Source organism: Schistocerca cancellata, chromosome 9, assembly GCF_023864275.1.
Source record: "Schistocerca cancellata isolate TAMUIC-IGC-003103 chromosome 9, iqSchCanc2.1, whole genome shotgun sequence".
Taxonomy (NCBI): Eukaryota; Metazoa; Arthropoda; class Insecta; order Orthoptera; family Acrididae; genus Schistocerca; species Schistocerca cancellata.
In genome coordinates, this window is record NC_064634.1 from 378811081 (window position 1) to 378836297 (window position 25217).

A 25217-nucleotide genomic window follows, 5' to 3' on the forward strand; every position below is an offset into this window, starting at 1 on the left:
TTTTTCTGACTTACTTCTTTACAACCACTCATTTTGACACATGAAAGATTCTCTGCCCAGGGAATGTATAACTCATTTCTGACAAAATAAACAATAACAATTACTATTTTCTTTAAATTATATATTTCAGCCTTTGGTCACACAAATTATATCATTACTGTCTTCGATGTACTACCAAATCATCACTGGTTACATAGTAATTCATCAACTGAAGAGGCCTGGAGAAATTCTCAACAATTAATTTGCTGGTATTTTTTGTGACCTTGCCAAGGCCTCTGATTATGTAGATCATGACAGAAAATCGGGGATGGAACAACAATTTTAAATACAACAGGTTACTGTTCATTAGATATAGTAGGCATTGGGCAGCAGACAAGCAAAGCTATTGGGATATCTAATGGTTTTCTTTCAGTGTGCCTGTCTGCCACTAAATACCTCCCATGTCGCGAGTAACAATATATCTCCTTTTTGATTGTTACTAAGAGAGTAAGATGTTATAGTGTTGAAGGAGATCTTGCTTGCATGAGAAGTAATTCTCGTAATTGTCAGTGTGAGTAGATTAGACTAGTCATAATTTGTTTTTAATAAACTTTCTAAAAGTAGTGTGCAGTGGCTGCTAATGCTTGTTAATATATAAACTGACTCATTCTGTGCCGTTACAGTGTTTCCTCCATGATGCAATTTATGAAAGATGAAATGGAAGTGAATTAATAAAAAAGAAACGAGCCAGCTTTTAATACATTTATTGCGAGTTAAAAATTATAAATGTCTTATTTACAGCATTACACACTTTCTATGTGTAATCAGTGGACATGTATCATCTTTCATAAAACATTTTTATAGCTGAAATGAATATCTGACCCACCTGAAAGCAAATACTACATGTTGAATGACACAATTGAGCAGAGAAAGGAAGAAAATAATGTGCTTCTGAGTGTGTTATGTTCGAATGTTTTCCACAATTGTTCTTTTTTTAACAACTGGATAACAGGTATCAAGTTAATTACAATTCAGAATTAATAAATAATTTAAGGGTAAAAGTAACAATTCAATGAATACTACACACAAATTATTATGTTTTTCTGTGTACTGGGTTTACACTTCAGAAGTCTGAAAGTAATTTATTCTCATGAGCACACTAAGTATCCCTCTTCATCCAATATTTCTAAATTTTTCTTCCCTTTTTAACTACCTTTGTCACGCTGTATTAACTTGTGAAACTCAGCCATATTTAAAAAACTAGAGTACTGTTGGATATCTTATTCTGCTCCTTTCATGACCGAATTTTACCTCTGTTTTATACTGGATATTCAAATAAATGTCATCAGAAATATGTGCTATATCATCATTTTGGCCCTCATGAAATCTAGAATGTCACTTACAACCAGTTTTACAGGTTGATTAGAATTAATAACGGTCACAGCAGGTTCTGCCATTCTTAAATATGTCTCCTTCAACCTGGAAAATTGAAACAATATTATTTTTTAAAATGGAAATTATTTCAATAGGTAATTAATGTTCATGGAAAAGGTATGGATATGAGCATAACCAAATTAAGAACAAATACTTAAATAATGGAAAAAAGACTAATCTGTCCAAACTACAATTACATGCTGATCATCTACAAGGAGCACACTGAAAAATATTTCATTTTTATTTATTTTGGTCCCAAGAATTTTATATTATACAATGAACAAAAGATTTAGGATGAGTCATGTACACAGAAATATAAAAATGTGACTGAGAAAGATTGCAAGGAACAATGATATGCTACAAAAATTAAATTATATAGCGTAGTTCAACAAACAACAACTACTACAATTAAGTAACACTGAAACATGAAAGTAATAAAGTCATGATATTAACAATAATTACAATTATGGCTGAGGTAGAGTTAATACAAACTGATCTTTAGATATTCATCAATTGAATAAAAACAGTATGTACGTTAACTGTTTTTAACTTATTCCTAAATGTGTGTTTTCACAAACTGATTGGGGTAATTTATTGTAGAGTACACTGCCTATATTCCTTACACCGACTAGATTCCTAGTCAGTCTTCGTCTCGTTAGGTCTCAAGCTAATGCAGGTTTTGTTAACAAGGACGACAGTATCTAATATATAAATGCAGGGAACAGGCAATATTTTTAATTCCTTGAATACTGGCTTGATGGAAGTTTATGGAGATATCTATTTTGTTATCCCTAAGAGCTGTTTCTACATCACAAAACTTGTCCTTTTGTATCACCCACTGGTGTTACACAACAACACAAATGAGACAATGCATTCACTCAACCACAGCTGAATGCCACAGTGTGCGTGCGTGCTGTGTGTGTGTGTGTGTGTGTGTGTGTGTGTGTGTGTGTGTGTGTGTGTGTGTGTGTCTGACAACATATGTGGTGCCAAAGTTGTAGAGGAGCAATTTTTTAGCACGGAACAGGTAATGGCTGTCAAAAATGATGAGGGATAGACATCAACATCTAGAGAAGTAGCTCATTGAACTAAGCACTAGGGAAACACATTTTTGAAATATGTGTTAAAGTTATTAGAAAAGAAAAAAGGCTTTTCCTGGCACCTGCCCAGATCTCGAGAATATCATCATTGAATCTGAATTATGCAAAAGATGAACATAAAAGGAGGAGGACAGAAAAGGTATTCACAAAAAAACCTACTACAACGAAAAACAGAAAAGCATTCTTTGTGCTACATTGATTACTCTTGTAAGTAATGAATGGTAACCACCTCAGGAAACACAGACAGTGTTTGCTGAATGCAGTATAGATAAACCTATGAAACCTAGATGCAGATGGTTCTTAACCACAGGGGAGGGGGGGGGGGGGGAGGTAGTGCAGTGGTTAGCACACTGGACTCACATTCAGGGCGACGATAGTTCAAACTCGCGTACAACCATCCTGATTTGGGTTTTCTGTGATTTCCCTAAATTGCATAAGGCAAATACTGAGATGGTTCCTTCAAAAGGGCACAGCCAATTTCCTCCTCCATCCTTCTCTTATCTGAGTACATAATGCCTGTTGGTTGGGTTTCATCCACAGTTCATTGAATATTCAATGAACTGTGGATGAAGCCCGACCAAAAGGCATTACAGGCATCGATCGAGAATGATAGTGCATTGAGAGTGGCTGGTTTCGAGCTGAAATCTAGATCTGCCAATTAAAAAAAAATTAAAAAGGACGACTGATAGCTGAAATCTATTATTTACAAGTCAATATTACAGTCGCTGCATGCAATAGCCTTCTGAATGGAAGGTAAACAACGGTGACATTATCCACTGTTGAAGCAAGAAATCAATTCCGCCAAGTTTAAGGGTTGTATGTTAGGGAGAAAACCATCCACAGAAGATTGGAAAAATCCAATCTTCAATTAAGAAGACCTGCTACAGGCCCTGAACTCACCAGAAGCATCACACAGATCAACTATGTTTCACAAGGAAATATTGCGGCTGGAGAATACATCAGTGTCATTCACCGACGTGCCACAATTTGACCTTCAATCACCTGACGGTAGAAGACAGTTTGTGGAAAAGCCCTGGGGAAAAATACTGCCTTCACATACTCATTCAGGCTGCCTTTTCAAGGTGGTTCTCTCTGATGGTGAGGGAAGGAATCAGTGTGGCTGAAAAGATTTAGTCTTCGTGGAGCATGGGAGCTTGAAGCACATCAGTATGTAGAGGAAATCCTTTTGGAACATGTTGTCCTTCGGCTGTATTTACTGGTGATGATTTTCGTCTAATGCATGAAAATCCATGCTCACATGTTGTAAGAACAGTGCGAGAGTTCTTGGATGAAGTGAGATGGTGTGGCTCAGTCTGCTTGAAACTCTAATCTAAATCCTACTGAGCATGTATATGATCAGCTAGGGAAAAGAACATGTCAGCATTATTCAAAGATTTTATGGAACTTACAGCAAGCCCTCCTGAAAATATGGTACATGATTTCCCAAGAAGACACCGCAACATGAAACAGGAACATGCATGCATGGTTGGATGCTGTGATTGGTGCAAGAAGAGGTAGTACATGCTTTTGAAGATGCAAAGGACGGAATGTGAAGTTCAGAAAGCACAGGAGCATGGCCTTAATGAACTTCCTCAAAAGTTGCTTGAAGTGTGAATCCATTCATCTTACTTCCACATGTCTGGCACAATTTGTTTTCCACTACCAGTCAGCTAAATGGGGCTGTACCACAGTATCTTAGAATAAAATTGTAGATTAGTGTAAGAAAAGTGACATGTTTAAAGTAAATTTTTGTAAAGAAACTGTCACACATTTTTGTGGTCATTGTTTAAGTTGAACATTACCCTGTCAACATCAGTCATAAATCATTTTGAATGACGGGCTTCAGTTTCAAAAATATGTGAAATGAAAGAAGGGTTGTTGTACTGTAGCTACTATTTTGTACATCTTAAAATGTAATACCATTTATTAACAAGCTTTTGACATGGTTAGTGACAGGAATGTGCAGTTATAAAATGACAAGAACACAATCAACTATAACAAATGAATACATTAAGGATATCAAGGACAGTGGAACTGAGTAACTGTTCAAGGAATTGAAGGCCAGGTGGTAACTATTTAACAAAACCCAAAGGGTTCAAGCAGTAGAAGTGGATATAACTACAGTTCCAGCATAATGTCAATGTGATCACAGCTACGCATACCAAATGGCAACATGATGAGAGTAAAAGGACAGAATCACAAATGACAACACCTTTACTGTGGAATAATTACTTTAGAACCTAGACAATATGAAATGCATTGGGTAAAATTTATATATTCATTAATATTCATTTGATTGTGACAAATAAGGTTTCACTGACTAACGCCTATAATACCAACCTCTTTAGCTTCACAGAATTTACTTGTGATATGTGATGGCTGTGGTTGTGCAAAGCCATTGATCGGAAGACTTAAATTACACACAGAGGTACAATATAGACTGTCACATAGTGGCATGCCATTCTTGGATCACAGTATGAATAATTTGTAGATGCAACTGACTCATATTTACTTAGATAAGTAGATCATCGAAACAACTGCGTATCATCAGGTTACTATCAAAACCTCCCAAGGCTGAGTTTTGAGACTTTGGTGTTTTTGATGATTGAGGTTCATAATTTATTGACAAACAGCCCTGTAAAACTTCCTGGCAGATTAAAACTGTGTGCCGGACCGAGACTCGAACTCGGTCCCAAGTTCGAGTCTCGGTCCGGCACACAGTTTTAATCTGCCAGGAAGTTTCATATCAGTGCACACTCCACTGTAGAGTGAAAATTTCATTCTAGAAACCCTGTAAAACCTTCAAAGTCAGTGTATGAATGTAAGGACATCTATCAGACTTAACTGAAACCTTTATATCTCTGAACTTTAGTACTGTGAAACCTTCAACATCCATGAACCTTTAAACCCAACATTGTGCTCCAATGTTGTGTTATTTGTGAATTGTAGCGGGTATTTATATTACACAGGGAAATGGACAAATTCATGGTAAATATGGAAGGGATACGTGTGTTTTCTGTAGGGTATAAAAGCTTTACAATAGCTATAATATTTTTATAATGTTTTTTATTGAATTAGTGACAAAAATAGTTATAGGTAAGGTTTGTATGCAGTGCAATTACTATTACTTAATATTCTAGCTTTATTTTAATTTGATACAGACTTTCTTTTACATAGGTTTGTCACCCCTTTTTTTCCCCAGGTAAACTTTTTGTCTACAGGGAAACATATTACTTTCATAGCCAAAAACAAGGGCACAAGGAAATGAAATGACTGGATCATGGTTTAAACCAGAACAAGTCTGAAGATGTTATGGCTGATTAAGAAATGAAATTAATGAAGCTCTTTGTGTAGTGTTAGTTGATAATGGAAACTGCAGTTCAGTTAATGGTACTAACTTATTGTCTCATATCATGCCCACTGATGTTATAAAATCGCATTCTGATGAAATTTTGCAGGAAAAATAATGTTGCAGGATGATTAATGAAGCTCATATTTCATATGCTGTCTTTTCTATGGATGAAAGTCACACAGACGCATCACAAATTGATAAAGTAGGTAACAAAAGTGATGATATTAATGTACCATGTGTTGTGCCAAATAATTCCATTGAAGAAGATGGAAACATGAACAATGAGACATGTAAGTCAAATAATGATCCACGTTATCAAAATTCAGAAGAAAATGATATTTTGGGTGAAAAAGCAAGAAACCTCCAATAAAAAACAGAAAATACAAACCTGACAAAAGCAAATGGGATACAGATGAGAAAAAAATGAGAGAAAAGGGTTGGGTTTGCAAATGAATGTGTCCAGAGGAAACTGGAAAATGTGTAGCAAGCCACGACAGGAAAGCTCATAAAATGGAAAGTTACTTGTAATTGAAAACAAGGTGCAAGAGATATTAAATTAAATGTATAATATGCACAGAAGACAGACGAATCATAATTTCTGGTAAAATGTGGCTTGGTCACAGAGGACAATGTATGTTGCAAGGTTTGTAGACACTGTTCGCGCATTTTTTAAATAAATAAATAAAAAGTTGAATTAGGTAGTATCACGCAGGTCAAATACTTTTGTTTGTTACTGGGAGGATGGGGCTGTGTGCATTCATGTGGATGTACGGTTCTACATTAATATGTGAGATTTGTAATGCTTTCAGTATGGTAATTTGCAGTTTAGTGAACTGGTGGTTTACTGCAATTACAATTATATAGTATGTTGTATATATTCTATTCTATGTAGCATTTTAACCCATTGACCTTTTCTCTCTCTCTCTCTCTCTCTCTCTTCTATTAATATACACAACAGGTCAAACGATATCATACATAAGAGATGCAGGTGCTGCAAAAATAGAATCTGGAAATTCCTACTTATGAAATGTTACAGAAACTGGTTGCTTTACATAAAGAGAGTGCAACAATCCAAACAATATAATAAAAATGTTTATATCTTCCAGTATCACAACAGCGCCACCAACACCACAACCACTACTACTGAAAAGACAACAAAAACAAAATTTCAGGAATTTAATATAATAAGCTATTGATCTTTAGTGGCTCTCAACAAAATAATTTGTTTACTCCACTTATCTTTTTTGCCTGTATTAATACACAACTGCAAATTAATACAAAATGACATACATGAGGTGTCACAGAAAACATTTCCATTGACTCGTGCTGCATAATGTTAACAACACACTTAAATTTCTCCCTCACTTTGCCCACAGGCTTCATTGGTCTACAGCTAAGTCCCACCTCAGGTTTGTTCATTACACACTTGATGCGATACAGTAAAGATGGGTTCATGAATGTGCAGTTGGTTGATACCCAGCATGTAGGGTCACAGTGTGCTATACAAGAGTGATACAATGTCATTATAAAGAGCCTCATCACTTTACATATGTGTGTCTGCACATATGAACTAGAAGCCAGCTCCTCTTGCGTTATGGTCGAGGTTACGAACAACATGAGATATATCAAAATTCCTGATCAAGAGGAGAATCTGTTAAATTCAATTTCTGACACTGCAGTCTCTAACAGATAGCATGTTGCACAACACCAAAAAATAAGTCAAATAACTGATTTGTGAATCTTAATATACACAACAGGTCAAACCATATCATACATAAGAGATGCAGGTGCTGCAAAAAGTAAAATCTGGAAATTCCTACTTATGAATTTGCTACAGACGAGATAATATTGAGAACTGAGCTGAGGAAGAGGAAGACTAAACAGAAAGAAGAGCATGAGTGGGGGGCGGATTTCAGACAGTGGTGAAGAATGGATCCAAGAGGACTGGGGGGGGGGGGGGGGGGGGGTCAACGGCCATGCTCTGAGGACAACTGCTACATACGCAATTCAGTGAAGCAGATGTTGAGCGGGACTAGGGGGAGGGGTGTGATCCAAATTACACAGGTTGTGAAGCAGGCATTGATGTTGACTACAATGTGCTCGTAGTGTGTTTCACCATTGAATAATCAACTCTACTATTGGCCACAATTTGGAACTGAACATTCACTCAGCTGGACAGCTGATTGGTACTCAAGCCCACGTAAAGGGACTGTGCAAAAGTTACTACAAAGCTGGTATATGACATGATTGACTTCATAGTTGGAATACCTCTGACAAGATAAGATATGCTGTGATAGAATTGGAATTGGATAAGATGGGGGGGGGGGGGGGATATGCATAAAACTGATCTGCAACTGTGCGCTCCACATATGTGAAAATGTTTTTGGAGTAGCGTGGCATAAAGATGGACAAGGGCACTTTATAGAATGGGCGAGTGACAAAGTACAACTTTACGGGAGAAGGGGAAGGGTTGTGGATCGGATGTTTTTCATTTCTGGACATTATAATAGGTAGATGAAGCCTTGACAAATGATGTGCTTATACTGTTCCAGACTGGACTGACACTGGGTAATGGGAGTGGGTGCTCTTTTGCAGCTGGTGAATTAAGATATTTGGAAGATTAGTGGCATGTATGGCAAAGGAGATCTGTATGCAGAATGCAGGCTATGTTTGGAGTTCCATCAGTCATCTTAAAGAAGCAGACTATAACAGGTTGTCCACTTATTATTATAAAAATACCTACATTTATTTTTTACCACTTTAAAAAATAAAGCCAGTTTAAACAGCAGTGTTTACCCTTTTCTTTTTTTCCTTACTGCCTGTAACAAGAATGGTGCAGCTGAGTGAACAGAGCAGATATCAAAAAATCTGGCAACTAAACTTTTTTACTATAGAAATTTTCTTTAACACCACTCATAACGTACACAAATGTCTAGTAAACTTCTAAAATAAAACAACATCTCTGTCAGCAATGGCAGCTTGCATTTCCTGAATGTCACTATATTAATTCTTTTCAAACAATACCTTGCACTGTCAACCTTATGAAGGAGAATCATTCAGTCATTTCATTTCATTTCATTCACTCATCAAGTTCTGTCAGTCCCTTCAAGACATACAGGGTGCCAATAAATGTTTATCCTGGTTTCAAGATTACGTATTAATTATATTTATGATGCTAACATATGATCTTTGTTAATCGTCTACTAGGGAACCAATGAAGTCTCTATTTAGCTGTGTCTAATGCAACACAAGGAGCATTGTGTGAGCTATATCGTAAAAATGGCTTCTCCCCAGGAGAAAGCTCAATGTGATGTGTGGCTAGCAGAAACCAAATTACCGATTACTGTGAAGCAAACATTTGTATCCCATTGTGGAAAGAGAGCACTTGATGTCATGTTAATCAGAGCACTGATGGGAACTTTCTTAGCAATGGGGTCTGTTCAGAAATGGAGAAGCAGAAGTAGAAGTAGACCATCTGTTCCGGAGGAGACTGTGAAGGCAGTTCAAACCACATTCACGAGGTCACCACACAAATCGATCAGACAATTTTCCCAGGAGCTTCAAGTGCCAAAGAATACAGTGCACAAAGTGGTTTGCAAATGCCTTAAGACTGTATGCGAACAAGGCCCAAATAATTCAGGCATTATAACCAGATGATTGCGCAAAACATGAACAATTTGAAGTGGACATGCTGATCTGTTTGGATGAGGACAATGATTTCTTGTAGGAAGTGTGATTTTCTGATGAGGCTACATTTCATCTTTGTGGCTAAGTTAACTGCCAAAATGTCTGAATCTAAGGATCATAAAATCCTCATGTCATACGAGAACACATTTCGTGCAGTCCAAAGGTTAATATGTGTGTGTGTGGGTTAATGTGTGATCGAGTGATTGACCCATCTTCCTTACTTGAAAGCAATGTAGGTGGATATGTTTACCTACGCATATTGGTGAATTATGCCATTCCCCAGCTGCAGGATATCCACGACGCTTATCTTTCAGCAAGATGGCACTCCCCCTCACTGGGTCCTAGAAGTCCGCGATTTTCTTAATGAAACTTTCCCCGACAGGTGGATTGGCAGAGAGAGCCCAGTTCCATGGCCCTTGAGATCACCAATCATTACCCCCTTACATTACTTTGTTTGTGCATATGAGAAACATATTGAGTACAAAACAGCTGTTTCTGACACTGTGACATTGCGATAGAACATCAGATATGTCTTTGAGACAATTATAAAGTCATGTTGCAGAATGTGTGGTGAGAGACTGAATAATGGCTTGATATTTTGCTTGTTACCCGGAGCAAGCATGCTGAAGTGAAGCAAAAAAGTTAGCTGTATTTCATTTACTAGTTATTTTAACAGTTATACTCCATCCCCTCTTCCATCATGTGGGCCAACCTCAGACGGCTCTCTGGGACCAAGGTCTATTCCTCAGTTTCTGGCCTGACAGTAGCAGATGGTGCCATAGTGGACCTTATTCCTGTCTCCAACACCTTGGACCGCCATTGTGGGAAGATTTTGAGCTCCCCCATCACCTTGCCTTCCTCCATTGGAAGCGAGCAGAGGAGGTTCCGGCAATGTCCTTCTCTCCACAGAATCCCCAATGTTTACGTAAGGTTCAAAATTTAATGAGTAATGGCATATGTGGCATAATGCACATATCATTTACTGTATCCAATAAATATTTACATCATTTTGTTATTAGGGTAAATATTTATGGATCCCTGTATAGCTTCCAGTGATATAGAATTAATACTCTCTCAGTGTATGCCAGTTAAACAAATAGCAAGAAAAGAGATCACTACAAAAAAAAAAAAAGGCTGCTGCCTTGTACAGCTGTATTAATACCTGTTCTTTGTCTCCTATTGGTAACTTGCTTTGATATTTTTTCAAAGAATTAGCCCACAACATCTGTAAAACCACAGGGATTTTCACAGTAGGATACTACAGCATGTCCGCAAAGTCTCTCTGCACTAGTGAGCTCCACATCTCACCTTACGGGGCGTGTAAGGTTAGCACCACATTCATGTAGCTGCATAAGCTACGGGCCGGGACTCACTGCTAATTGATGCAGTATGTTGAGAGATGGGAGTCAACATTATTACAATTAAAACAATGAAATTCATTAATTTTACTACTTACAATTAAATATACTGTACTCACCAATATCACAGTAGGTGCTGGAAATGTTTTCCTCTTTCCTGAAGGCATAGTTCAACACGTTAACATTTATTTGCAAACACTTTTATCAATATTTCACGTGTAATTGAATGTAGATAATCAATCATCACTGTCTTCGGTTCATCTTTGTCTTTGTTTATTTTGATACACAGATGTTTAGCAACATCCCAAAGAAAACAGTCACGTGGAGGCAGATCTGGTGAGCACTGGTGGAGGGGGTGAGGGGGTTACCTTTCATAATTATTCTGTCTCCAAAGATTACATCTAAAAGTCGTAGAGAGTGGTGTGCCATATGGGTAGTAGCATTGTCTTCTTGGAAAAATTAATGATTGCTCTCATTTTCATACAGTAGAGCAATTAATGGATAAATTATCTGGGAACATTAGGCATCAGAAGTGATAGTAGCATCAAAAAAGATCAGCCATATAATTCACACTTGTGTTATGGCAACTCACACACTGGTTTTCTCCATGTGCAATGGTGTTGCTCTTACAGCATGTGGATTTTCTGAAGACAAAATTTGTCAATTTTGGGAATTAATGTAGCCAGATAGGTGAACAGGCCTCAACAGTGAAAAAGGCTTGATGTAAAACACCAGCTCCTTAGTGGTTAACAAATTGCTGAAACTATTCACAATACACTATTTGTTTTGCATTGTCAATACAATGTAATTGTTGCACAGCTGTAATTTTATACAGATACAACCCCAGTTCTTTGATTATGACCTTATGTGCCGTCATATGAGAAACTTTAGCCTCTTGCAATAATCTCCTCACTGGTTTTGTTTGACTCTGCAACATGATGTCCAAAATGTTGTCAAGCTTCTGTTGTGTTAAAATTGTGGTGCATAATGAACTAAACCCTCTGTCTGGAATTTGCGAATTAAATCATGTACAGTGTAAAGAGGTGAACATCTTGAAGCAGGAAAAAGCAATCTAAATTGCCATCTCATGTGCTGAGTAAAGTTTCCTCCAGCACGGAAAACCTCTTCCACTAAAAATGCTCCCCTTGCAATAGTAAGCATTCTTATTGCATTCAGTTGACACAAGAACTAGACAATGACACAACTAACAGCTGCAAAACACATGCAACGCTACTATTCCTACCCCACCACTGCAGGTCCATGGCACATGTGCAAGGAACTTGGCAACCTTATGTACCCCATAGGGTGACACACGCAAGGCTTGCTGCTGTGGAGAGACATTGTAGATTCTTGGTATTTGCCCTGAAGCTCTACAATGAATACTTCACCTTACCATGTAGCTAACAGAAATGTTCTCTCCCTGAATCTAGATAATCGGATGAGTTGCAGGATGAGTGGTCCATGAAATATGTTTTTATTTTTTGTAGAGATTCTCATTTTCTTGCTTTATATTAGATGGAAATTTGTTGTGTACCTTTGCATCACCCTAGATAAGGAGGCAAAGTAGACACGAACACTGTTTTTGTATTCAGCTGAAGCTGATTTTTACTGTATGTTGTTTTGTATGTCACATTTCAACTGAAATTATTTTTAATCCTGGTCATACTTTATCAGGAGTAAAGGTATAGGGAAGTGAGAGCAAGAATTCAAAGCCCTCTGAAGGGATCCATGCAGAAATATGGAATTATCTACTTTACACAATATTCTTGCCCCCCTCTCCCTTCGTGAATAAATAATTCATTTGCTGCATTGCTCCAGAAGGTAATTCCATAACACTACAAGGAGCAAAAGTATCTACAATAGGATACATCCCTGGTCTCACACGTCAACAAAGCTAAGTACAAAACATGCTGACCTTTACTTCAAAATGCAAAATTCTTTGTGACATTAAAATTTATAATTCTCATTTTTTAAATACTTTGTATTATTTATTTAATCAGTCATTAATCATTGGTTGAAGTATGCAGAAGTTAGTTATCTGTATCAGAAATGGAATAGAAAAACACCAGCAACCTTCTACGCACTTTCATTTCCAGTAGTATTCTTCAAAATTTGAGAAAAACCATTTGCTTATCAATAACATATTGTCAATATGACACTATGAATATCTGAAGGAGTTTGATTTTGAAAATAATATTTACACATACAGTGACAATGTGCTTAATTCATAATACGATAAATTGTGGGCTACCTGTGTATGCTGTGATGGCAAAAGATTTTGAGTGAATCACCTTTTAAGTAATGTAGGATATTTAGCTACTATAGGAAATTCTGGGAAACTGTTCATATAATATCTGTGCAATATAAGAAGAAAAAGCATTCTCAATTAAGCTATTAGTCTTCATTCAACTGGCAACAACTTACAGTGGTGTCCAACTAGGGCTCATCTCAAGACCCTTACTTCTTCCTGTGAATGCAAATAACCTTCCATCAGTTACATTACCAGATGCTCAGCTTGTTTCATTTATAGACTGTGTGAACATTGGAGTAAATCTCGAAGCACTTATAGTTTTAGAAGGAGCTATTAACATAATTTTTGTAGACACTACTAAGCTGTTTCTAAGCAATATGTTGTCTTCAACCTTTGAAAAAACTGAGATTATGCAGTTTAAAACATGCATAAAACCTGACGACATGTTGATTCAAGAAGTTGACAGCACTAACTTTTGCAATTACAAGAATAAAATCGGTTGAGAGGAGCACGCCACAGAACTAGACAGATTATGTAATAATTGAGAAGTTTATATACATATTGTTTATTTTCACTCCATGAAGTCCTACTTGAGATAACTCATCAACCAAACTCAAAAGCTGCAAGGTAAGTAATGTGAATTATTTGTGTGTTGAACTCACTAAAATACTACTGAAACCTATTCAGTGAAAAGGGTATACTAACTATTTCTTACTGAAACTTATCATAAAGAACAGATAACTTTTTCAAACCAACAGCACAGTTAACATTAAGAATAAGAAAAATCTACATTAAGACTTGTAATTACTTACTTTGATCCTGCCCAATTCAGGAACAGCCGTTTTCAGTAACTTGCAGGGAGCAGTTTACGAGAAACACAAAGAATTTGTCAGTGGCCAAAGATTAGTGTTAAGTTAGTAAGAGGAGCATGCACAATTTATAAACTGAAACCACTTACAAAGCTCTGAACTCTGTACTTGATGCCATTTGCTCTTCCTCAGCTGTAATTTGTATCCTCTTAGAAAGTCTTTGTGATCGTACATGTTCCTTCACATCCAAATAGAAAATCACATCAGGGATGGGTTTGAGATCTTGTGGCCACTGATATACTGGATCTCCATGTGGAGGTAGCCCATCCTTACCTAATCCAGCTTCGTACATGTCTGTTGCAATTGTAAAAACTGCTGTACTATGATAGAACCTGGCAAACAAGAGTAAAATAGGTTTTTTATGTCTTAGATGATTTATTTATAGCAGCATCCCAGTATTTTTTTTTTTTTTTTAAATCAACATAAACTGTTTCAAATCTCTGCCTCAAATGCTGTTATTCTCAGAGTTATATCATATCCTATTACAACTTTGCTGGAAACAATTTATATTAAACCCCAATATCCAAGCAGTATAAACCAAAATAGGGGAGAGTGGGGCACTCTGAACCACGGGGCACAATGAATCAGGTAGCATAATTTCAGTATAAGGTGGTAAATTATTTTTTCCCTTGTGCATATGTTGTCAGTATTGCTCTATTGACTGTCATTTGTTTTCTGCCGGATCTAGTTCCCGCCATTAGTGTTGTACTGGCGATATGTTAGTTTCGTGACAGTGAAGTAATTTTTGGAGACGTAGATAGATTGAATTTTGTTCAATCTTTTGTCACCAAATTTTAGAGAAAGTAGGTCATTTTAACAATATCAATACTGTATTTTAATGATATAGATCTTAAAATATTAACAATGTTCATACATAACCTCACATGAGCTTTGTTTGAAATACACTCCTGGAAATGGAAAAAAGAACACATTGACACCGGTGTGTCAGACCCACCATACTTGCTCCGGACACTGTGAGAGGGCTGTACAAGCAATGATCACACGCACGGCACAGCGGACACACCAGGAACCGCGGTGTTGGCCGTCGAATGGCGCTAGCTGCGCAGCATTTATGCACCGCCGCCGTCAGTGTCAGCCAGTTTGCCGTGGCATACGGAGCTCCATCGCAGTCTTTAACACTGGTAGCATGCCGCGACAGCGTGGATGTGAACCGTATGTGCAGTTGACGGACTTCGAGCGAGGGCGTATAGTGGGCATGCGGGAGGCCGGGTGGATGTACCGCCGAATTGCTCAACACGTGGGGCGTGAGGTCTCCACAGTACATCGATGTTGTCGCCAGTGGTCGGCGGAAGGTGCACGTGCCCGTCGACCTGGGACTGGACCGCAGCGACGCACGGATGCACTCCAAGACCGTAGGATCCTACGCAGTGCCGTAGGGGACCGCACCGCCACTTCCCAGCAAATTAGGGACACTGTTGCTCCTGGGGTATCGGCGAGGACCATTCGCAACCGTCTCCATGAAGCTGGGCTACGGTCCCGCACACCGTTAGGCCGTCTTCCGCTCACGCCCCAACATCGTGCAGCCCGCCTCCAGTGGTGTCGCGACAGGCGTGAATGGAGGGACGAATGGAGACGTGTCGTCTTCAGCAATGAGAGTCGCTTCTGCCTTGGTGCCAATGATGGTCGTATGCGTGTTTGGCGCCGTGCCGGTGAGCGCCACAATCTGGACTGCATACGACCGAGGCACACAGGGCCAACACCCGGCATCATGGTGTGGGGAGCGATCTCCTACACTGGCCGTACACCACTGGTGATCGTCGAGGGGACACTGAATAGTGCACGGTACATCCAAACCGTCATCGAACCCATCGTTCTACCATTCCTAGACCGGCAAGGGAACTTGCTGTTCCAACAGGACAATGCACGTCCGCATGTATCCCGTGCCACCCAACGTGCTCTAGAAGGCGTAAGTCAACTACCCTGGCCAGCAAGATCTCCGGATCTGTCCCCCATTAAGAATGTTTGGTACTGGATGAAGCATCGTCTCACGCGGTCTGCACGTCCAGCACGAACGCTGGTCCAACTGAGGCGCCAGGTGGAAATGGCATGGCAAGCCGTTCCACAGGACTACATCCAGCATCTCTACGATCGTCTCCATGGGAGAATAGCAGCCTGCATTGCTGTGAAAGGTGGATATACACTGTACTAGTGCCGACATTGTGCATGCTCTGTTGCCTGTGTCTATGTGCCTGTGGTTCTGTCAGTGTGATCATGTGATGTATCTACCCCAGGAATGTGTCAATAAAGTTTCCCCTTCCTGGGACAATGAATTCACGGTGTTCTTATTTCAATTTCCAGGAGTGTATGTACTGTTGGGGCACACTCCCGGGGCACAATGAGCCATGGTTCGTTGTACCCCAGGGTGGTCCATTGTGCCCCAGGAATATTATAATTGTCCAATACAAGCACTCTGTACTTTGTTTGCTTAGCATGGGTAAATACAGAAATTACAGATGTCCAGCAGTCCTGTTTTATATTATCACGTTTGAAGATGGTTCATTTGTACTGCAGGAAGACGGACAGAGGTAAAACTGACCATGATGTTATGCAAGAAGCTGTACAGGATGTTCTTAATAAGGGTATGGCAGTTCGCCAAGCAGCTAAATCTCATTCAATACCTTACCTTACTCTTCAACGATATGTTCAAAACATTAAATGTGGTTCCAGTGAAAGATTGACACCAAACTATGAAAATCGAAAGGTATTTTCTGTGGAGCAGGAGAAAGAATTAGTGGAGTATTTGTTGCATTCTTCTAAGATATGCTTTGGTGTTGAAACTAAAACGTGCAGGTGCTTAGCAAGTGAGCTGGCTGTGAAAAATGGTCTGAAATATCCTGAGAACTGGACAGAGGGAATGGCTGGTGTAGACTGGTTCTATGGGTTCATGAAACGACATCCCCTTTTAAGTATCTGAACTCCAGAGGGCTGCAGCATATCCACATCAACATCCACTAATCGGTATACTGTTTCGAATTTCTTCAATAACTTGAAAGACCTTTACCAGAGATACCCTACTTTCACTGATGGTACAAGGGTTTTCAATCTGGATGAAGCAAGTACCTCAACTGTACCAGATAGGCTTCCAAAGGTAGTGGCACAAAAGGGAAGTAAACAGATTTCTCAAGCTACTAGTGGAGAATGTGGTGTCTTAGTGACTACCTGTTGCATAATCAGTGCAGGTGGTACTTTCCCCTGCCCCCAGCAATGATATTTCCTCGAGTACATTTTAAACAACATATGATAAGTAATACACCAACAGGCACCCTGTGTTTAGCAATAAAGAGTGGCTGGCTGAATAGCGAACTTTTTGTGGATGTCGTGAAACATTTCATCCACAAATTCAGTAGTAGCAAAGACAATCCTTCACTTCTAATTTTAGACAATCATGGAACCCATCTGTCAATTGAGGTAATAGATGTAGCAAAAGCCAATGGGGTGGTTATGCTAACTCAGGTTCAAGTCCATGGATGTTCAATAATTCCAAAATAAGTTACACGACTGTGTGCCTACAGATTTAATTATATGATTCACACATTGAATATATGTAAACATTATGTTTAAAGTACATTTACACTTACTTTGTATGCTAAATAGGTTCTTTCAATGAATGTGTTTAAAGTGGTTCATTATACACCACATGTGGGGCACAATGAACCATTTACCAAATTTTCTTCAAAGGTGTGCAGCTAAAAAACAATTAATGACAATGCAGTCATATAAGGCCATTTGATACTTGAATGATTAAACTGTAACATCTGTAGATCACAACTCTGTAATAACATTATTGCATGAGTAACACGAGGAAATATTTTTTTATGGTTCAATGTGCCCCACTCTCCCCTACTTATTTAGTAACTTGATTAGTGTATCTGCCAATTTCTCTCATTGAAACATGTTTCTATCCAGCTGCTACTGTCTAAAAGCATTCTCGAACTACTTTCAAAGTACTCGTAATTTCAATCCACAGTTCTTAAATGTGATATTACAGCCATATCAGTAATGTTCTCATCAACTCGAAGGTTAATTTGAACACCAGTGTGCTTCACTAGGCATTGTCATATTGGAGGTGGTTTTTGAACACCAGTATTTTATTAGGCACAGTCCTACGGGAGGTGGTGTGCTGTTGTCTGTCTCTGACTTCTGAACTCATTTACTCATCCAGTACAGTCTAATGTGGGCCATGAACCAAGGTGGAACTTGGCATTTTGCACATTAACAAACACTGACATATGTGAAAGAAGTTGTACATAAAAATCCTAGGACTAATCAGATATCAAGCCTCTGGACTAAGTCTGGCACTCTACAAATGAGCCACAATGGGCTATCTCACGCATAAGTATATTGCAGTAAAAATGCTCTTAATGCATGGACTGATCTACAGGTACACAATATGAAACAACCAATAATAAATAGTCCACCTACAACAGTTTACTAAGCAAATGTGCAGATAAATGGAACATACCTGTCTAGAATCACTGAACTGTATTTTAGTGTCTCTTCAATCTCTTTTGCTGCTACATAGTTTCCAAGGGAATAATACGCTCTTCGGAGAATGGGTGGATGTGTATCAAATTTGGCCCTCAGTGTCTGCAATACTGTTGGTGGTGTTTTACACCTTACTCCGTTAAGGGCTGTCGCAAGTTTCTTCGCTATCGTTGTTTTACCTACAAAATTCACTTCATTATATATCATCGACCTCTTAGTGTGTTAAAATCTACAATTTCAGTTTGGCAATGTCGTACGTACCTGATCCATCCAGACCTTCGAGTACGATAAATGTCTTGTTTTGATACGAATCTGTCTTTTTGCTTCTCTGATAACAGGTATCGAACGTTGACAACAAATCTTTCACTTCTTGGAGAGTAGCAAACTGTAAGAATATCTTTCACCTGTTAGATGTGAAACACCAATAAAAATAAGTGGAAAAAAGTTAGAACTAACCTCCTCCTTTCGCAGAACAGATAGAGTCGAATCAAGCGAACGATAAAGGTGCTTGATTTTCTTCGCATCAATTTCAGCGTTTGCCATTCTGGACTGATTAAATCCACACAACTACAAATTAATGCCTCCGATGAGGAAGAACCTAGCACACCGTCTAATTCAATCACCTGAGAACGAATTCACGTCAATGACTTTGCAACTAAGCTCTGCGTGATGAAGTAACCTAGTACTTACCCGATCAAGCCTGACAACTGACAGTCAGTTAATCGTCACAGGCTATTCAACTTCTGCCACACAAAACACGCTGTCATTGTTCTTTCGTTCCACAGCCTGCCAAATCCTTCACGTTACCTCATACTTTATTAACTAAATCGTGCTATTACTAACCTGCTTCTTAGTTACAGTTTCTGTAGAACTGTGTTTCACAATAGGGAAATAGTCGGTCCACCAGTGAAATTGAGTCATTTTTAAATGTACATAATTTTCATGGTTCCGTTCAATACATTCTCTCCTATTGTTATATTCTATAAATGTTACAAAATTTATAAACACGTATTGTTCCCTCTCGCAGCGTGTCATCTGTAATATGAGACCCTGTTGATACTGAAATTTAACCTTGACTTTAAATAAAACCTTCACTGAAGTTTTCATAATCTCATGTACGTTGTCACAGTCTTCACTCCACTACGAGTCGAAGTGTCTAGGCTGTTTACAGGACCTACAGTTTACGGTAATGGAGGACTACACAAAAAATATTCTCAATAATATACCTCGCAACTAATTCATAGGAACGTTCTCTACAACCTACGGGCAGTTTTCATGAGTCAAGTGTTCGATTTCTTGTTATGTTAACTGATCAACACTGTAAGTTTCAGACTACAGAGGACTACGCAGATAGATTGATCCCAATCGCAAGTTTATAGCCGATGGCTGCATAAACGTCATGGACACGTGTTTCCTTCATTAACCTTGAGCCGTCTTTGACCTTTAAGTAACTTCTCTCGAGAGGTTCTTATCAAGAGACACCAGTTTACGAACAGCTTTGTATATTTATGTAACATTCGTTTCAGCAGATTGAATGTGCCACTAACACGAAGGCTTCTAATTATATTTCACAATCCTGATGGTGTACAAGTATTTATTAATGTATTACACTGGAGTGGAGAATCAGAAACAGATGTTAGGCGTTGTGATGTAAGCTAGTTAGCTGGACTCTGTTACTAGAGGACGATCTATGCAATAACATTGTTTATGTAGCATTTGTCAGACCATGAAACATTTTGAAAATCGAGCGAACTGTTTCATGATGCCCTCAATTTTCATTTGCTGCTATGAAGTTTTACTTTCCTGTTTAGTTATATTTCATTTTCTCTATGTTCTATGTGTTTTTGTGCACTGCATAAATATTTTCTTTTATTTGTAATATAAATTTTGTATATGGTGTTATATAAATGTTAGTTGATAAACATTGTATTTGTGACGCAGTCTGTCCAGCCATGGCTGGTAAACGACGAAGATATAGTAATAAAGTAATAATAGTATTGAACTTTTAAATTTTCTTGCTATAGACGTTTTGGATGAAGAAATTACTAGTGAAGTGCTAATTGTGTTGCAGAAATTCATGATTATTGCTTATGAAGACTAATTTGGTACTGTACAGCAGTGTGAGTTTTTGAATAGAAACTGCCTGTGCTGTCTGATTGCCATTAATGTTTTTGTTGATAAATAATAAACAAAGGAAACGGTCCCTGCTAGTGACAATGAGTTAAAAAAGTAAAGCAAACTGTGAAAGCACATTTTTTTTATGGTGAGAACCATAACAAAGTAAGTGACAGTATGTTTCTTTGGTACAATTTGTAAACTTATAAATGTCTCAGAAGTGAGATTTTAAACTGTACATACAGCAATTGGACATTCTATATCACACTGTTCCAATAAATATACAGTATTTTTATTTAACCAGTTCGAATTTGATGAAATTTCACACAAATGAGAAGTCTAATATTTAGTATGAGAGTAGAAGATCGTTGCAGCAACATCGTTCTTTCCATAATTTTCTGGGTTGGCAAGATTAATATTCATTACGAAAATTTTGATTCTCATCCCTGTATCTTGGACAATTTACCGATATTAGCTTTCATTACTACCTTATGCCATATTCTACAGTGCACAGACTGCAACTATATTTTTCCATTTTGAAAATTAGAGCTGAAATGCAGATTAAAAAAAAAAAAAAAGAAACGGTACGGGCTGCAGACCCGTAAGACCTGTAAAACACGCACTCAGCCGAGCGCAACGGCTCACCCGACTGTTTTAAAGATTTAAGCCTAGTTTACACGGCGACAGTGGGTTGCGCCACTTGTTGCGTGGAATGAGTTGCACGCAAATGGTTTCACATTTGACTGTCGACACGGCGAAACCAGTATACACTTCAGTTTCGTCGTTTTGTGGGTTCCTGAGTCGTGTCTGAAATGAAAGTTTTGGCAGGTGCACGTCGCACGAGTTGTGATGGAGTTAAAACTGCATAAGAAAAGTGTTTCGATTAGTGACTGGATGAAGAAAAGATGGTTCAAATGGTTCCAATGACTATGGGACTTAACATCTGAGGTCATCAGTCCCCTAGGCTTAGAACTAGTTAAACCTAACTAATCTAAGGACATCACACACATCCATGCCCGAGGCAGGATTCGAAACTGCGACCGTAGCAGCAGCGCGGTTCCAGACTGAAGCGCCTAGAACCGCTCGGCCACATCGGCCGGCTGAAAAAAAGACGTCAGCTCGGTTGCTCAGCATTCTTGCTGAAATAATTTGTAATGGAAGACTCAAGAAGTTCTTTTAATTATCTTAGAATGTCACCAGAACTGTTCGTATTTCTTCTAAATAAGAGTTAATTTTGCGATAAGGAATAAAGATACTGTAATGCATGAAGCACTTCCCCAGAACTGAAATAACATATCACATTGCGTGCATTACAATCGAGAACACTCGACATGCCATAAGATACGGATTTAGTTGGCGATGACACTTTTTCATTAACACTGATAATTATTGACATTAACAGCAATAATTATTAACATTGACAGCAGTAATTATTCGAACAGGCTGCATTAAGAAGAGAATGGTTTGCAAACTACTGTCTTGAAGGTTGATTTGCACAGTGGCAATATTTCAAACTTCAAACATATGTGAATGGGGAGCACTGTTGCGACGTTTTAAATAGGTGAACATTGAATAAAGACACAGTATCTTGATTGTGTAGCCTTCCCTCCTGTCAACAATATTTCTTTAAAAAAAAAAAAAGAACAGTCGGCCAACTCGAATGATGGGTTTTTAGTCTTGTAGACGAGGGCATTTCCACAGCTAGAATTACATTTGCTTGTATTTTTCTTAATTTATTTGTATATGTGCTTCTAATTCAATAAATTTTGCCTTGCAGTTCAGATATGTTCAAACTTTCTGTGTTCATATTGCACGTGAAGGTCTCATGAGCAGCAATATATTACTTCATTTTGTAATAAACATCACTGAAATCCCACAAACACCTATGCAAAGCATAGATATCCAAAAAGCGAGCATTATTCTCCGTCCCTCACTGCATATTTCAATTTGTCTACGCTCTACGAACACACATAACCTCAAATCTCATACAGCTATATAGTGTCGCCAAAGTTCGAACACGCTGAAAGTGTTTAGTTCCACCGACGAGTTGCGCAAATGCGCGGCACGCATGCGCAGTAGCCGGTAGCGCAGCTGACTGCAACCTAGTGTCGTCGGGGATGCTTTACTGTCGCTAGAGGCAAACTGCCAACTACAGAGAACCTAGGTCGAGTAATGCCCTATGAGCAGATGGGTTGGAAGATGTGACGTCATGTGTTCCAACTCTGTAACGTTTGTCGATGTGGCCGTTCTCGACGGCCGTGGTTTCTTGAGTTCTGACGTTACGTCTTTCACTCAATCAGCTCGTAGAAAATGTTCCTGTCCGAGTTTCAAAAAATACGTTCGTTCGACTAATGATGAGAACCAGTCGTGATCATGCAAATGCGTTTGGGCAAGAGGTTATATCAGTTCCAGTCGTTCCTGACTGGACGGAAGCTATTGGAGCAATGACCAAATATAGGGGCCCACGTAAATGCGATGGGTTGGAAGATGTGACGTCATCTGTTCCAACTCTGTAACGTTTGTCGATGCGGCCGTTCTCGGCGGCCGTGAGTTCTTGAGTTCTGACGTCACGTCTTTCACTCAGTCAGCTCGTAGAAAATGTTCCTGTCCGAGTTTCAAAAAATACGTTCGTTCGACTAACGATGAGAACCAGTCGTGATCATGCGAATGCGTTCGGGCAAGAGGTTATATCAGTTCCAGTCGTTCCTGACTGGACGGAAGCTATTCGAGCAATGACCAAATATAAAGACCCACGTAAATGATCAAACATTTTGTCACACTTTACAATGCTTACCAAATATTTGACTATGTACACTGCAGTTTGGCGTGATTTTAGGCATAGCGCGCGTTTGTGAGAAATTTTGAAGAAAAGTTTGACAGGATTGCGGACGTTGTTAGTGTTGATGATTCGTTGCATATGTTTGGTGAAAAATTGTTTTATTACAATTTATCTCACTGCATAGCGAGTTTCTTCCACAACTATGAAAACTATGACCAGGGATAAAAATAAAATAGCACTTATGATTACCAAAACATTAGAGGGTTCTTATCATTCCCGTCACGCAAGAAGAGGTTATGAACAAAATCACTATTTCAAGCAGGAGTGCAATGAAATAAAACAAATAAAATTCTCTCATTCTTCCACGGTCGATGTGGTGCTACACTATGTAATCAAAAGTGTCCGGACACCCCCAAAAACATACGTTTTTCATATTAGGTGCATTGTGCTGCCACATACTGCCAGATACTCCATATCTGGGACCTCAGTAGTCACTAGACATAGTGAAAGAGCAGAATGGGACGCTCCACGGAATTCACTCACTTTGAACGTGGTCAGGTGATTGGGTGTCACTTGTCTCATACATCCGTATGCGAGAGTTCCACACTCCTAAACATCCCTAGGTTCACTGCTTCCGATATGATAGTGAAGTGGAAACGTGATGGGAAACACAGCACATAAATATACGGGCTGACCTTGTTTGTTGACTGACAGAGGCAACCAGTAGTTGAAGAGGGTCATAATGTGTAGTAGGCAGACGTCTATCCAGACCATCACGCAAGAATTCCAAACTGCATCAGGATCCACTGCAAGTACTATGACAGTTAGGCGGGAGTTGAGAAACCTTGGATTTCATGGTCGAGCAGCTGCTTATAAGCCACACATCAAGCTGGTAAATGCCAAACGACGCCTCGCTTGGTGTAAGGAATGTCAATATTAGACGATTAAACAGTGGAAAAACGTTGTATGGAATGACCAATCACGGTAAACAATGTAGCGATCCGATGGCAGTGTGTGGGTATGGTGTGGTCGTGTTTTTCATGGAGCGGCTTGCACACCTTGTTGCACTATCATAACACAGGCCTACATTGATGTTTTAAGCACCTTCTTGCTTCCCACTGTTGAAGAGCAATTCGGGGATGGCGACTGCATCTTTCAACAGGATCGAGCACCCCTTCATAATGCACGGTCTGTGGCGGAGTGGTTACAACACAATAACATCCCTGTAATGGATTGGCTTGCCTAAAGTCGTCACCTGAATCCTATTTAACACCTTTGGGATGTTTTGGAACGCCGATTTCGTGCCAGCCCTCAACGACCGACATCGATGCCGCTCCTCAGTGTAGCAGTCCGTGAAGAATGGCTGCCATTCCCCAACAAACCTTCGTGCACCTGACTGAACGTATGCCTGTGGGAGTGGAAGCTGTCATCAAGACTAAGGGTGGGCCAACACCATATTGAATTCCATCATTATAGATGGAGGGCGCCACGAACCTGTAAGTCATTTTCAGCCAGGTGTCCGGATACTTTTGATCACATGGTGTATATGTGCCTGCATTGTGGTATTTAAATAAAATGTCATTACAGGACCAAGTAGAAGAGAATAAATTTTCCCATGCATGTGTCTTCTTTCTCAATGTGAGGCGAAGTATCGTTTCACTGTCCATCTGCAGAAAGTTGATTTTATCAATAGGTTCTGAGTGTAATATTTCCATTAAAAGGTTTCCATGTCAATATTTCCCTCTCATTTTAAACAATTTCCTGGGCCAGCATCTTGTTTTCTTCTT

At 39.0% G+C, this 25217-nt stretch overlaps 1 protein-coding gene across 1 annotated transcript; it reads right to left on the minus strand.

Annotated features, from left to right (window-relative positions):
* Window positions 1-727: 727 nt before the first annotated feature.
* On the minus strand, window positions 728-20167 carry LOC126100540 (UMP-CMP kinase 2, mitochondrial-like). The gene is made up of 5 exons (XM_049911158.1): window positions 18993-20167; window positions 18798-18921; window positions 18514-18715; window positions 14120-14362; window positions 728-1458 (listed from the first exon to the last, which is right to left on the minus strand). Exons 1-5 carry the CDS (start codon window positions 19077-19079, stop codon window positions 1338-1340), a joined length of 777 nt encoding a protein of 258 aa, XP_049767115.1. The 5' UTR covers window positions 19080-20167; the 3' UTR covers window positions 728-1337.
* Between the last annotated feature and the right edge of the window lie 5050 nt (window positions 20168-25217).

Bases quoted from the DNA above. Each gene is read 5' to 3' on its own strand.
- LOC126100540 (XM_049911158.1), bottom strand. From the start codon at position 19,079: ATGGCAAACGCTGAAATTGATGCGAAGAAAATCAAGCACCTTTATCGT. The intron at 14,363-18,513 runs GTATGTTCCATT...CTTGTTTGCCAG, and splicing joins AGTTCAGTGATTCTAGACAG to GTTCTATCATAGTACAGCAG. The intron at 1,459-14,119 runs GTAAGTGGTTTC...TCAATTTTCCAG, and splicing joins AGTACAGAGTTCAGAGCTTT to GTTGAAGGAGACATATTTAA.